Below are 15,835 nucleotides of genomic sequence, written 5' to 3' on the forward strand. Positions count from 1 at the left end.
CTTAGTTTAAATCTATTCTATAAAATCACTTGTCCTTCATAAGTGGATGTTTCATTTACTATTCCAATTTTTTCAATTATCAGCAATTTCTGACAGCCTTATGTGATGGTCTTCTTGTACATGATTCTGATCAGATGATATTTCACTGTGGAGACAGAACACATCAGATCTGGATTGGTTTGCTGTTGGGAGTAGTGGTAGAAGGTAATTGAATGAATAGTGAGATATACGAGAATGAGATTAGGCATCCTTTAGTCTCAAGAGACTATGATATCGTGCTCTGTATGGAGGACTTGGAACAGTGTCTAGTGTGGCTGAGAAGGCCAATTCAAGAGTGACAATCCCTTCCACATTGAAGACAAATACAATCTGCCCTCTGTTCAGATCCCTGATTTGGCTGCTTTCGGGACTGCCTCTTTGCCTCGGCCTGCTGGACAAGGGTCTCTTCAAATTGGGAGAGGCCGTGATGCACCGCCTGCCTCCAGGCTGAACGCTCAGATGTCAGGGTTTCCCATCTGTTGAGGTCCATTTCCAAGGCCTTCAGATCCCGCTTGCAGATATCCTTGTATCGCAGCTGTGGTCTCCCTCTGGGGTGACTGAATGATTGAATGATAGAATGGAGGTCCTAGAAGAATGTGCTGACATCGTGGTTAGAGCACCGGACTCAAATTTGGGAGAGCAAGGTTCTGGTCTCCACTCAGCCATGAAATTGAGGAGATGACTTGAGTTACTTTCTCTCAGCCTAGCCTACCTTACATGGCTATTCGGAGGAAGAAAGTGGGGGGAAAAGAGACACCTGTAGACTACATTGCGCCCCTTGGAGGAAAAAGAAATAATACACTCGTGCCATCCAGTCAATTCTGGCTTTCCAGGGTTTTCCAGTTATAAAGTTCTCTGAAATAGTTTCCCATCCCCTCCTTCTGGGGGTGCCCTGGGACTGTGCAGCTTGCCAAAGGCTACACAGGCTGGCTCTTCTCCCAGCAGGCACAGTGGGGAACTGGACTCCTGACCATATCTAACTCAATGAGTCATCCAGCCCATTGGTGGAAAGGTAGGATATGCAACATCAAGGAAAAGTTTGATCAAAGATTGGGGAGGGGGAGGGCTCTGAGCACTTAAAACCATACCTATTAATAATACCATATATATATAAATAAATATAACCTAGACATTCACTGATTAAGCAATTCAATTTCACATTTTTAACTTTCTTCAATCCATGTGCAGAACAACTTACTAAAACTATTAGAGAATTGTCAGTTATACCATGTCAAAGTGCTGCTCTTTGAAGCCAGTACTCTGATTAAAATGTGGCAACTTTTCCACAGCAAAAGACTTCTTTACCTCTGCCGCTCGGTAAGAGATGCATTGCAAAATCCAATCTATCGCAGGAGAATAAAGAGTCAGATACAATGGAATCTCGACACATTGCTCCACCAGCTGGTTTTGGACAGTATCCCCATGAATCTGCCAAAGATAAAAAAGAATCATAAGAAGGTTTGAGTTTTGCAGGGGAAATTATATTATACATTTACTATGAAGTCATCTGCAGCCTCAGGGGAAATGCTGGAAGCCCATTTTAAGCCAAGATCAAGATCACAAGCCTTTTTCAAATGTCTCCTATTATCTACCTCAAATACAAATATCACTGAGAAGTTCCCGCACAGACCCTATCTTGCGATTCCTTTGTGTCAGGAGATCAACAAGTCACTTGCAACACTAGATCAGAATGTATGAACCTTCGGCACTTTGGAGGTTTTGACCTAGAGATCCCATATGATCCACACAGCATGGCCAAAGGTAAGGGATGGTGCAAGGTATACTTCAAGACATCTGGGGCCAACGGTGCCCAACAAACCGTGCCCTGTGATTTCTTGTTGTGATTTCTTGTACACTCTCTCCAGTAAAGACACGATTTTAATGAATTCTTTATATGAAAGCTCATTGACTTTCTTGGAAAAAAAAGTCTAAGTATTCCACAATGTTGTAGAATAAACTGAGATGTATCATTTAGGGACTGAATCCATCTGCTAATGCTAACCAGAATAAGCTAAATGAACCAAAGCATTGCACTGTGTTCACTTAAAAAGCTCAATTCATGCTCTGCAAATCTACTCTTGTTGAAGCTAACAGTTGGATTCAGTTCTATACATCCACAGCTGAAGGTAAGGATGTCTGCCAGCAATTAGCAAAATTTTATAAATGAGTAAATCTATTAGTGGGCATCTGAGAAACAACATAAGCATTTCAGCTACTTTAGATTACTAGAAACTAGACCAGAACGACAAAAGGAAAGGTCACTCCACAGTTTCCCCTGTATTTTTTTAAACTTTAGGTGGGAAAAAGTGCAAGTTCATTGATGATATCTGTATGTCATGACAAGCCATGGGCAGGTATCTTGCGATCTGGATTGTGATGTGCCCTTTCAACTCTGCTGGCAAACCTGGTTTGGTAACCAGTGAAAAACCACCCAAACACATGGCTTGCTGTTGGCTTACAAAAACTGTCTTGCTTAAATCATGGCTTGTTTTAACATATTATTAATCCATATCTGTGGTTTTCCCTGGGCTTATTTCTCACCAATCCAGCCTGAAACTAGAGCTGATGAAAGGAACAGGACAGAAATGAACCAGAAACGAGAAAGACAAGGCACCGTTTCTTTAGTCATCTCCTGCATAATTTGTTTCTTCAGGAACAAACCATGATTAAAGCAGATCATAGCTTACTGTCATGTACAAAGCTGCCACAGACAGGAAGCAGGACTACATGAACTATCAGTTCCCCAAAAGAAAGCAAGAAAAATGCCTCTTAATCCCATAGCCTGCTACGCTTGTTTAAAGGTTAGAAAGAGGTCTACACTTACTTGTTTAAAGGTTAGAAGGAAGTCAAAAAAGTTCTTGTTCAGGCTCTCTTTCAGTTGAGGAGCCACTTCCATTCCAACCTACAGTCAAAGAATCACATGTATTAAATCTCTTCCATATTTGTTCAGCTTGAACACTATCATGTGCATTCATGTACTGCCATTCTACACAGACATACTAAAAGTGGTTCTCAACCTTGGGTCCCCAGATGTTCTTGGGCTACAACTTCCAGAAATCCTGGCCAGCACACCTAGTGGTGAAAGCTTCTGGGAGTTTCAGTCCAAGAACATCTGGGCATCTTAGGTTGGGAACCACTGACCTAGAAAGATGCCACATAAATCCATAATATTTGCAAGAAATACTGATTTATGTTGACACCATACAGGTACATGGGAAACAAAGACACTCAAGGAGTAAAAGATAAAAATTATATAATGGAAAAATCAGACAAAAGGCAACAGCACTGTGAATAAGAATGCTGTCCTATTAGGAAAGGCACTACAGTGGTGCCTCGCTTAACGACGTTAATTCATTCCAGCGAAATCGCTGTAGAGCGAAAACATCGTAAAGCGAAAATTAAAAACCCATTGAAACACATTAAAACCCGGTTAATGCATTCCAATGGGCTAAAAACTCACCGCCCAGCGAAGATCCTCCATACGGCGGCCATTTTCGGTGCCTGTATAGCGAGGAATCCGTCCCTAAGCACAATGGGGAGCCATTTTGAGCACCCGGTGGCCATTTTGAAAACCCAACGATCAGCTGTTTTGATCGTCGTAATGCGAAGAATCGGTTCCCGAAGCAGGGAACTGATCTTTGCAAAGCGAAAAGAACCCATTTAAAACATCGTTTTGCAATTGCAATTGTGATTACAAAAACATAGTCGTAAAGCAGATTCGTCGTAATGCAGGGTAAGCATTAAGTGGGGCACAACTGTACACAATACGGAGACAAGCCTTATTTATAACCTTGTAGAATCAGGAGACATGCTGGATATTTTTTACATAAAAGAAAGTTCCAGCTAAGTTGACTGCTTCTTGGTCTGACCACCTTACTGCAGCAAAGACCAAGAAAATTACATTTTAAATGAACTAAAGCTTACCCTGCAGAGATAAGCTCTAGCATAGACTGCAACCAAGGGGTCTCCAATTCCTCGGATCATGGAGGTCAAGCGAGGCAGACACTCTGAAATTCCCCTGCAAAAAGCATTCAAAAAAGGTCAATATTACAATTTTACTTCACATCCACCTACCACTGCATCTCTAAACAACAAATAACTTAAAAGGTTGTCAGGTATTTGAGTCATACACTCATGCGAGGCCAAGGATAATACCAAATGCTTGGTCCAAGGTGCAGGAAGATAAAACTGACAAGTTTAAAATTTATTCAGCAACTGTGACAGCCAAAGGCCACTGCAAGAAGAAAGAATGGAGCCAAAAGATGTGAAATACGAGATGGTAAACAACAAAGCAATTGTAGCTTAGTTCATATAATTCCACCGAATTTTCACTGTAAGGCCACCTGCAATGAAATAACAGGCAAAGAGAAATGCAGACATACATGGAAAGCAAGACTTGGGTAAAGAAGCAGCAAAGCATGTGTTAAATCCGGAAATGGACCAAGACATTTTTGCTGCCTGAAGCAGCCCAAAAATAGCACCCCCCATTCCAGATTTATAATATTTAATACCAGCCAAGTTATTCTGCCCTATAAAGTAGAAAATCTCACAAACATCTCTGCCTGAAGCTGGCAGTAAATATATAATAAGAATAAACAAACAAACAAACAAACAAAGGGCTATACTCAAAAGACACTTGGTCAACATGAACTCATCAAGCCACTGTCAGAGGCCAGAGAAATCTCTGGAGATTCCACATACATCACATTTACCCAGCATTCATCCAATATTATTAAGCCTTACGTTTTGGAAAGGAATTTGTTGCACTTCAGGATTGCTGCTTCGACGTAACTGCAACCAAGAGTCAAGGAGCAACAGAAGTCCAAAATAAAATATTTGTAAAAAAAAAAAAAAAAGGAAACATCATGCCCCTCGGCCACTAAGGACAGGTTACTTTCCTGTAAACATGGTTCTTCAAGTGGATTCTCTATGAATACACACCAGTGGCTTAAGACAGCGCCTGCGCTGGCCTCTTGGAATCTTCTAGAGCTAAAGAGAAAAGTAACAAAGTTTAGGTTGCCCTGCATAGCGCATGCTCCGCCCATCAATGGCTCAGTTCCATTTTTCCGCCACATAGAGAGAGTTGGAACTCAGTCACCAGTGACAGACATGTGGGAAGACCGGGCGGGATGTGTGTATTCATAGAGAATCCACTTGAAGAACCATGTTTACAGGTAAGTAACCTGTCCTTCTTCAACGTGGTTCTCTATGAATCCACACCAGTGGGTGACTAGCAAGCTCACTTACTGGATGATGGGCTGTCACTGTAGTAATGAAGTAAGTACAGCCCTCCCAAACTTGGTCTCATTCTTAGCCCGAAGGTCCAGCTTGTAATGTGTAACAAAAGTAGACACATTGGACCAAGTTGCTGCTCTGCAGATCTTTTGGATGTCAACTCCACGCAGCAGAGCTGTCGAGGTGGCCACAGCTCTGGTTGAATGAGCTTTGAGACCTTTAGGAACAGGTTTCTTCTGCAGTTCGTAGGCCAGGGAAATGGTGGAGACCAACCATCTGGACAGGGTAGAGGATGAGGCAGCGGAACCCTTACGCTGACCGTAAAAACAAATGAACAGTTTTGGAACCTTTCTGAAATCCTTGGTTCTAGTAATATAATGGTGTAAAGTCTTCGGCCCAATACTTCTAGTTCTTTTCCTTCTTTGTTAGTAGGAGTTGGAGGACCTTTAGTAGGAATCCTACTTGCACTAGATTCAACCATGAGGGAGTTAGGTGCAGGATGTTTCAATAGGAAGGAGGTCTTGGGGCCATGAACGTGATATAAGTTCTCAGTTCTCTGCGACATGGATGTAGAATTTGCCGGGTGCTCCCAATACTCCATAATGAGGTCCAGGAGCTCAGGCACATATGACAAACTGACAGGATGAGACCTTTCTTTGTTGATGTCTCCAAAAATCAGATCATCCTCACGAGCTGGTGATTTCTCTATTTCCAGACGTAAGGCAGCCGCCATCCTAGAGACCATCTGGGAATAGGATGAAAAGTCCTCAGATGGGGAGGATGGGTGAATGTCCTCAGCATCCGATCCCAGAGGTTCACCTGGAAGAGGTGTCTCCAAGGATGCTTCAGAAGTACCCTCCTCCTCCTGGTCAGAGGAGGTTTGGAAGGTTTGGCTTTCATCATCAGAAGTCTGAAGGATGCTAGGATGTTGGCCTTTATTCTTGCCAACAGTAGACTTATGAGGAGCAGATGGTGGATTAGGCTGAGATTGTACAGGAATGGCATCAGGCTTTGAGATTGTCGACATGGAGACTCCCTTGTCGGTCGACGGTACATGCTTATCGACACCGGAATGTTTTCAGTGACGATGTTTTCTTGGAGGTGTAGTGGAGGAGGAAGATGAAGAGGTGTAGTGTGCCCTCTTTCTCCTTCGTCTATGGTCCCTCGAGGTCAAGAAGGACTCAGATGAGTAGTCCCTCCTTCGGTGTCGGTGACATGACCTCCTTCTGTCAATGCTGTCATCGGAGTTGGAGGAAGAACAGTCTCGACGGCGATGTTTCCTCTGCCTATCGGCACCGGAAGCATGCCTGCGCTTGCGATGGCGCCGAGTCTTTTTCGATGGAAGTTCCTCATCGTGATCCGACATCGGGTGTCGTGGAGAGGGAACTTCCACAGGCTTCTCCGGTCTCTGAGGTGGAGTGGGTGGAGACTTTGAGCCTGGAGATCCCGGTGTCGATGATCGGGATCTAGACGCCCGCCCAGTTAAGATAGGGCTATGAGGGGCATTCGCTATACCAGCAATAGTTTGAATGAGCTGGCTAGCCGTCGGTGACCTCTCGGCAGCGACAGGAGGCTCCTGTCTGGGAGGAAGAGAGGCACCCATCTCCGATGTCGAGTCCCGGTCGCGGGACGAATCCTCGAGTATGGGCGAAGGGAGAGACGTCGAGATTGGAGGGACAATCAAAGTAACCTCCCTCGACTTCGGTGTTGACTTGACAGCAGTCTTTTTCTTTTTCAGGTGCTCAGTCATCGATGGATTGGAGGACCCATTCGAGGAAGCAGTCGGAGCCGATGTACCGGTAAGTGACTTTTTCGTAGACGCTTTCTTTTTAGGCTTGTCTTTAGATTTCTCCTTAGAGGGTTCTGGTGTTGGGGCAGGAACCACTCTAACTTCAGAACGGACTGATGAAGTTGAAGGAACAGCTTCCATGTCGGAACGTTGAGAAGCAGACAAAGTCTATTTCCAGAGGGAATACTTCAAGCACTGCTGGCGAGCCTTGAGGGTGACTTTGGTAAACTCCTTACAATGTTTGCAGTGAGAAACAGAATGCGATTCACTGAGTGAATGTCCGTCCTGGAAGGGGAGTTTTCTAGAGCAAGAAGAGCAGAGATGAAAGGGCCCTCTCTTAGGAGACGGCTGTTCCTTAGGCTGATTGAGGTAGGAAGCAGCACTAATTGAAAAGGTCCGGACGGCGCGTGGCGCCTCAGTGGGTGGTAAATAGGCAGCAATCAAGCTATTAAGATACTTGGAAAACGCCAGAAGCAGAAGAAAAGCCAAAAGACGGTCTGAGGTCAGGGCAACAGCAGTGAGGAGGTCGATAAAACAGTCCAAGTTCGAAAACACGTGGAAAAAATAGTTAATTCTCACAGCTCTAACCGAGAGGTTCCAACTCCGCGGGCGGAAAAATGGAACTGAGCCGTTGGCGGGCAGAGCATGTGCTATGCAGGGCAACCTAAACTTTGTTACTTTTCTCTTTAGCTCTAGAAGATTCAGAGAGGCCGGCGCAGGCGCTGTCTTAACCCACTGGTGTGGATTCATAGAGAACCACGTTGAAGAAATGTCACTTCTGTAAAACCTGCACACTTTAAACAGGCATACATACTGTCATTGAGGTTTACAGACACCACAAGTTAAATTGTTTTTAAAAAACAGATAACTTGCAAGATCCATATGGGTCCTTCCTTCCAGAAGCCTCACCTACCTATCTACTGTGACTTGGGTATTAAAACTATGCATTTCACCACTATCTGCTACATCCTTGCACAATAATAATCCAGGATTTCTGATTAATGCTGGGGTTTTTTTTCTGAATAAGCTGTGTGCTGGGGTACACAATCCATTTGATTCTGCCTTCGCATTAGCAGGGAAAGCAAACTACGAGTACATAAATCTTTTGTGGCATATGACTCTGCATTTTAATCCGAAATTTAAAGTATGACCATAAGCCAACAAAAACTGAGGCCTGCTCTGGCAATCTGGTTACTGTATTGACTTTTATATATTTTAGAACAGATCTTTGTCTCAAATGTATAGCTAGCACAGCTACTTACTTGTTTAACTCAGTTTACCAAAGACTCTCATGGACCTGGTGAAGCAGACAGATAAAAACTCAGATGCTCACCTGGGATACCACATTTACTTATTTCATACATTTTTTGCCTCCATCGCCTCTTTTGATTTATTCCTAAAGAGAGCAGGTTTGATATATGCTGATTAGTAGTAGCCATCATTGCAGTAGCTTATTACTACTACGTGGTCACCAATATAGAAAAAAACAGGGCAACACTGTGAACTTTTTTTCTTCAGAAAGAAAGAAAGAAATGCAAAGCAAGCATAAATCGCATAGCATTTTCAACACCTGAAAAAACACATTTGAAAAAGGATACCATCTGGGAATAAGTTCTCGGATGGAAGCAATCTTGAAGAACCAGTTTAAACAGGTTTCTTTGGCAGTATCATTGACATTTTCAGGAGTAAAATTTTCTGATGAAACAGGAGAGAGAAAGAGGGAGGGAGATTGACTTGAGAACTTCCTTCTTTAATTTGTTTCCAAAGTAAAAACTAACAAAGCTAAATTGATACCCTTCCGAGAAAATGGTGCTCAAAGTTCTAAAAACCTGTTCCACTGCAATATGATTTCAGATTTCAGGCAGACAATTGCATTTGAGAGAGTCAACTCTTCTATATGTATGTGCGTGTGTGTGCATGTGTGTGCACGCACACATGTGCGCTATGCTACCAAGATGTATTCCTGCATACACCTTTTTCCTTCTGTTATTTTTAATGCAGAGACTGCCATTCCAGGGAGTTATTCCACACCATGAGAACATCATATATCAGCAAGATATATTATAAATTTAAAAACAACAATAACAAAGCCTAATAGTTTGGAAGAATACTAGACTTTTTAAAAATCCAGGCCTGTCTCTACTGGCCCCAAAACTAATGCTGGGTAAGTTGTATTTTGGGGGCTTGTAGTTCCCAGGATTCCCTACCCAGCAGCACCAGGGCCAAGTCCAAAAAGTGTTTCCAAGCTGTGCTTTGCAACTAGAGCAGGTCCTTCCTCTGCCTAACTCCGTAGAGCAAGACCAAGACATTCTGCCAACGCAGGTGGGGCAGCAAATGGGACCCTCCGCTTACCTGTCACAGTACCCAAATATCCAAAGGAAGTCAGATAATACTTACACATGATAACATTCCTTCCTAATAATGTTATTTCATCCTGAATTTTACTGTATACTAGAAGACTGACACCTATGTTAAATTTCTTTTGATAAACTAATATTTTAAAGGCTACTCCCCCCCGCAATAGTTCAGAAACCCAGTTATGAGAAAACTTAATACTCTAAGAACGAGCTGGAATTTTTTAGCATGTATACATTACTGAAACAGCGACATCTACGTTGGCTCGGGCACGTCGTGAGAATGGCTGATGGTCGGATTCCAAAGGATCTCCTGTATGGAGAATTAGTGCAGGGAAAACGCCCCAGAGGGAGACCACAGCTGCGACACAAGGATATCTGCAAGCGGGATCTGAAGGCCTTAGGAATGGACCTCAACAGATGGGAAACCTTGACATCTGAGTGTTCAGCCTGGAGGCAGGTGTTGCATCACGGCCTCTCCCAATTTGAAGAGACCCTTGTCCAGCAGGCCGAGGCAAAGAGGCAGTCCCGAAAGCAGCAAAATCAGGGAGCTGGACAGGGGACAGATTGGATTTGTCTTCAGTGTGGAAGGGATTGTCACTCTCGAATTGGCCTCCTCAGCCACACTAGATGCTGTTCCAAGTCCTCCATACAGAGCATGTTACCATAGTCTTTCAAGACTGAAGGATGCCTAACCAAATACTCTTAAGGGATAACACTCACTAATTAAAGGGAAAAAATGAAATCAAATGCCAACTGGAAGAAGAACTACAGTTTCTCCAAAACCATGAAAGGGAAAATAGATTTCTTATTGCTCATATGTATAAGATACTTTTAAAACCATGTTCTCCAGATAGTTACATACTAACAGAATAATATAGGACAACACAGGAAACAGAATCCTAACAAAATACTGTAACATAAAGAGAAACCCTATCCACAATATACAGTGGGGTCTTGACTTAAGAACGGCTTGAGTTAAGAACATTTTGACTTAAGAACCACTCTCATAGGAAAATACTGACTTGACTTAAGTACTTAGATTTGAGTTAAGAACTGAAAAAAAACCACGTGGGAGGCAGGGAAAGTGCAAAATGTGAACTTTCAGTTAACTGTTGGCCAGTGAAAAGGGTGCCTGTCTGCTTCCTCACTCCTCCCAGCGTTTAGAGAGTGGATTGGGAGACAGTCTTCAGACTGCCGGGTACTGGACTGCCTGGACTCTATTTTCCCTGCCTTCCCTGAACCTTTCTTGACCTAAGAAAAAAAGAAACAAAATATCCCCCTCTAGTGGTCGAAGGCGGAATAGCAGCTTCCCATTAGTTTCTATGGACGGAAAAGAGCAGATCCAGATTAAATGGTTTTCAATGCATTCCTATGGGAAATGCAGATTTGACTTGAGAACTTTTTGACTTGAGAACCGCCTTCCAATACGGATTAAGTTCTCAAGTCAAGACCCCACTGTATAAAGGGAAATACAAAGTCAGCATGATAAAACAAAAAAGATCAAAATTAAAAAATTAAAAATGAAATTTCTACAATGTAGCCATGTTAGTCTGTTGCAGCAAAAACAGTATTAAGCATCTTAATTGTAGCTGCAGTCCATAAAAGCTTATGCCAAACAAAACACAGGAAGCTTAAACCAGGAAGGGGAAAAATGACAAGATTTAAATCAACCATCATATAAGTGGGGTTAAAATAACAAAGATTTAAAGGGCAGAACAAAAAAAGTCTTAGTCTAATGAGAAAGAGGGAAATTATACTGATACTGGGGAGCAGGGATGGTGAAACTTTGACTCTCCAGATGTTTTGGACTACAACTCCCACATCCTTTATCATTCGCAAGACAGGCTGGGGATACTAGGAGTTGTAGTAAAAAAAAACCTGAAATGCTAAGGTTTGGCCACCCTTGCTAGGGAGTGCATTTTATACATGGCACATCACTGCTGAGAAGTTGTGCACTAATAATAACTCATTATTACTAATAAACAGCAATGAGAGGGAGAGAGAGATATAAGTTTGAGCAATGGGCATATTTATATAGGTTTTTTAAAAAGCTGCAGCTCATTGTACTAGCCAGAAGCATGCCCCACTGAACACAGCCAAAGACTGTTCTGTGTTTCGGAGCATGCCTAAACAGCCCGAGAAATCTACAACAAACCACAGATAGAACTATTTCTGAGTAAAAATGCATAGGATGCATTGCAGGACTGATGACAATTCTAACAAGAATAAATGTGAATTAGGCACCATACATGAAAGTTGGAGGCAGGAAGAAAGTGGCTCTCAGTAGCCAGCTGGCATTCAAGACCTCAAGCCTTATCGGTGTCACCACTGCCCGAAATCTACAGACCAACCAACCGCTCCTAGTCTCACTTTGATTCCATTAGAACAGGATGAAATAATATGACAGTACAGAAGGAACAGTTACATAACATCCAATATTTAGAATGTCCCTTTAAATTTTGCCTTGCCCATCATGAGGAATTAAAGCTTTATCTGCTTAGCATTTCAGCCTCAAATTTTTATAATTTTGGAGAGCTTGCATTTCCATGACCCAGAAATTTTTAAGTGAAAATCTAGTCTTTGCAGAATCAAGAAACACAAGGGAATATTGCTCAAGGGAGCCATGCAACAAAGCAAGAAAAGTAAGAAACAGAGGGAGAAAAATCCATCCACATTCAGGTTCTCGCAGGAATTTGGGGGTTCAGATGGGGAAATAAGGATTAGCAAGATCAAAATTGGACATAACGTTACCCTTCAGAATCTCAATTTTCATTAGCAACAATGGCTGGGGATTTCTAGAAGCTGCAGTCCAATAAAGTAACTCTTCTTGGTTCACATTTGAGACATGAAATGCCTCAAATGTGAACACATCCTCTATATACGTATGCAGAAAGGTATTCAGTTCCTTACATCTCCAGTTAAAGGGCAGGTAACAAGATCCAGATTTCCACGTGAAACTCTGAGAAGGTGAGGTAGGAAACTGTTTTCAGCATAGAGGGCCAAATTTCAGTTCAAAAAGGGTCTCAGGGCCTGCATTCCAGCAGTGTTAGAGTGGAGGTCACGGACAGATCAGGTGGGCCCACAGCAAAATGGATGGTGCTAGGGATAGGTCATTTAGTCCACTCATGTCCGACTCTAGGGGGCAGTGCTCATCCCCATTTCCAAGCCATAGAGCCAGCATTTGTCCATAGACAGTTTCCATAGTCACGTGGCCAGCGTGACTAGACACAGAATGCCATTACCTTCCCACCAAGGTGGTACCTATTTATCTACTCGCATTTTTACATGTTTTCGAACTGCTAGGTTGGCAGGAGCTGGGACAAGCAACGGGAGCTCACTCCGTCGCATGGATTCAATCTTACGGCTGCTGGTCTTCTGACCTTGCAGCACAGAGGCTTCTGCAGTTTAACCTGCAGCGCCACCACGTCCCACAGTATGGTGCTAGGCATAATACTTACCAATTGACACATTTTCATATAAAGTATAGTTCCATCCTGTGTAGGTCAATAGAGGAGAAAACACCAGTGCGACAGCATTCTAGCTTGCTTTGTATGCCTCAATTCTATGCAAGGCATTTAAAATTTAGAAAGCTGTTACTCTATGGCTTTCACCTCTGATCACTGACTGGAGACAAGGGTAGAAGAAGCTAGTGGGCAAGAAGAAGGAATTTTCCCATGGCCAACATCTCTCCTCCAGGCCAGTGGTTCCTCATCACTGACACAGAGATTCTACCACCCTGGATGGAGGAATTGTCTGATCTAGTATAAAACACTTTATCACGTCTACCCAAAATCAAGTTACAAAACTCATCTTTGCATTACGTTTATGAATCATCAGAAGCCCCAGAGTGAGAAGCTCCTTTTGTGAAGCTAATCTGTCCTGGATAAGGCCAGTCTTGCTGTTTGTAACACAAACAGGAATCAGAGTTTTGATGATACAGAAGAAACAGTCTATATGCCATCATTAATATTCTCTGTGCACAGAAGTGAATGTTCTAACCTTGCTCCCATCATCATGACCGAAGACTTCAACACATAAAGGGCAATGAGCAAGAACAGGACAGTTTACACTGCCCGTGGGAGCTCTCCCCATGCACTGGATCCTAGCCTCCCCTTTTCAGACTCAACGCCCTCCATGGGTTCAGGACAACGAACCCAGGTCCCCACTCCACCCCCATTCATCTGGTGAGCATTCTTGCATATCAGTGACTAAAGGACCAGAAGTGGCTGCGGTGGCCGTGGCATTCCCCTTGCATTTCAGCCACCCTTCAGTCCCAGGCATGGGGATTTCATTCAATAGGAGCAGAAGTTATTGCTTTCTTATTCCACGGCTGTGCTGCTCCATCCTCAAAAATGCCAAGTCGGTGTGAGGGTGAAAAGGTTTGGCTCTCTCCCGCTGGGCATCAGCCCACCCCTGACCACTTGAGGGGTTTTACATAACAAGGCACTCCGGGGACCCAACGCGCCTGCCGTTCAAGCATGCCTTAAACTGCCAAGTCAGTTAAGGACAACACTGTTTAACGGCAGCTGTTTGACAGAGAAATCAAGAAACACGTTCGGATTAAGAATGCTGAAAAGAGGACTCTAACCTAGTTGCTCAAACAAAGGGAGAGAAAGAATGGATAAAATTAACTGATTTTGCATTTCAGCCATAGAGAACTTCTGAGCCGCTATCACCATTTAACAGATCCCCAGCGCTGTGTCAGAAAGCTAGCCTCTTGAACACGCTCTTTGGCATGAAGCCCTGGTTTCATTATCAGAAGCAAAGCGTCTCCCCTCCAAACCAATGCCAGGGTCCCCCCCCCTCCCTTCCACACTTAAGAACAATTCACTGAGCACCGGCTTCAATTGCAGGCTGGTTTCCTGCAGGCACAGGCGATGCGGGGCGGGAGGAGGGCGGGGAGGACTCAAATGTTAAATCAGAAAGGTTTTTCCTCTATCAGAATGGAAAGAATGAGAGCAAATACCAATGAGCATGTTCTTGTTTCACACACAGCTGCCCAAGGCACTGCTCCGCAGAGGGAAGTGCACATGTTTGCATGGCACAGGAAGCCCTTCTTCCAACATTCTTGCTCCTGGGATTTTATTCAGTGGGTGGGTGGAGGTGCAGCGCATTTGTCCTGTGCGGGCTTTCAGGGAGAGGACAACAGAGCCTCAAAAACTCAAAATGGAAGGAGTAGAAAGGCCATGTGGCACATAGAGGCATAGCACAGTTAGCCATTGAGAATGCCCCAACAGCACTGCCCACCTTGGCTTACATTCAAAATTACACAGAGAGAGATTGTTGAATATAGTTTTAGTTCCAGCTGGAGTAGAACCACTTAAATAAATGAAATCATGTTACTGCTGACTACAAAGTCACACTCATTTCAAAGGGTCTGTTCTGGCAAGGATTAAAATCTGATTTATCCTTTCGGAAGATTCCTTATAACCAAGCTACCTCTGCAAAAACAAGTTCTCTACCTCCGAGATACAGCCTTAATATGTGTAGTATAACTAAACCTAGGTAAGTCTAACTGGGAAATATATCACTTACTCTTTCCTACGGTTTCAAACACTAGTTCCTGCTAATTTGAAAAGAGGTAGGACAGCTATGGTCCTTAAAATCACACTGGGGTGTAACTCTTATAAGCCATGGAGTATATAGCCATGCAAGCTATGGATGCTGGCACTGGTCGCTGACAGTTCAGCACCTCAGACAAGTCCCATTAAATGCAGAGAAAAACCTGGCATGGATTCATTGCACTTCTGACATTGGAGTTGAGACCAGCAGCCCCTGGACATGATCAGACAAAATGGGAGTTGCACAACAGAACATCTTGAGGGCCACTCCTCCTCTAAAACAGAGTCACAAACAAGCCTCAGATTCTCCAAATTCTCCAAATTCATGCATCATAAAAATATGGAGTTAATTTGAATCTGTGAGTGGACACTTCGAATCTCCTTTGGTACACAAAAGGAAAAGAGGAAAAGGCTTGTTAAGGCTTGTTTATACGCTCAAAACCACAGTGTGGTTCCACAGTACATCTGAACAACACAGAAGAGAAGGTTTGCAAATAGCCTGCTTCCTGAGAAATGTGAGGCAACTATAACTTTTTCTAACCTGCCCAGAACCATCTCACCATCTTCTTTGGTTTCCATTAAATTTTAAACCTGTGCTCCAAAATCTTTAAACCATTTGTGGTAATCACCCTGCTCTGGCTCATTTAGGAGGTTATTTGCCTGTACCAATGGGAGCTGTCGGGAGGCAGAGCCAGAGAAACCAGAAGGGAGGGGTGAGCCAGAGAGAAGAGGAGCCGAGTTTTAGTTCAGTCCAGTAGTCAGAGATGAGAGTCTGACATAGAAGTGAGTCGGTGGTAGTTAGAGAGTGTGGCAGAGTTAGGAGTTAAGGGAGGCGGTTAAGAGTGTGGAACTTA

General features: G+C 43.4%; 1 protein-coding gene across 1 annotated transcript in view; it reads right to left on the minus strand.

Annotated features, from left to right (window-relative positions):
- The window catches only part of VPS35L (VPS35 endosomal protein sorting factor like), a 96,263-nt gene that overhangs the window by 43,012 nt on the left and 37,416 nt on the right, over positions 1-15,835 (minus strand). Inside the window, exons 10-14 of the mRNA XM_078381235.1 lie at positions 8,662-8,758; positions 4,783-4,830; positions 3,964-4,057; positions 2,864-2,941; positions 1,345-1,467 (exon numbers count right to left, since the gene is read on the minus strand). Of these exons, the coding sequence (XP_078237361.1) occupies positions 1,345-1,467; positions 2,864-2,941; positions 3,964-4,057; positions 4,783-4,830; positions 8,662-8,758 (440 nt within the window). The remainder of the gene's footprint in view (positions 1-1,344; positions 1,468-2,863; positions 2,942-3,963; positions 4,058-4,782; positions 4,831-8,661; positions 8,759-15,835) is intronic.

Source organism: Pogona vitticeps, chromosome 13 (assembly GCF_051106095.1).
Source record: "Pogona vitticeps strain Pit_001003342236 chromosome 13, PviZW2.1, whole genome shotgun sequence".
Classification (NCBI taxonomy): Eukaryota; Metazoa; Chordata; class Lepidosauria; order Squamata; family Agamidae; genus Pogona; species Pogona vitticeps.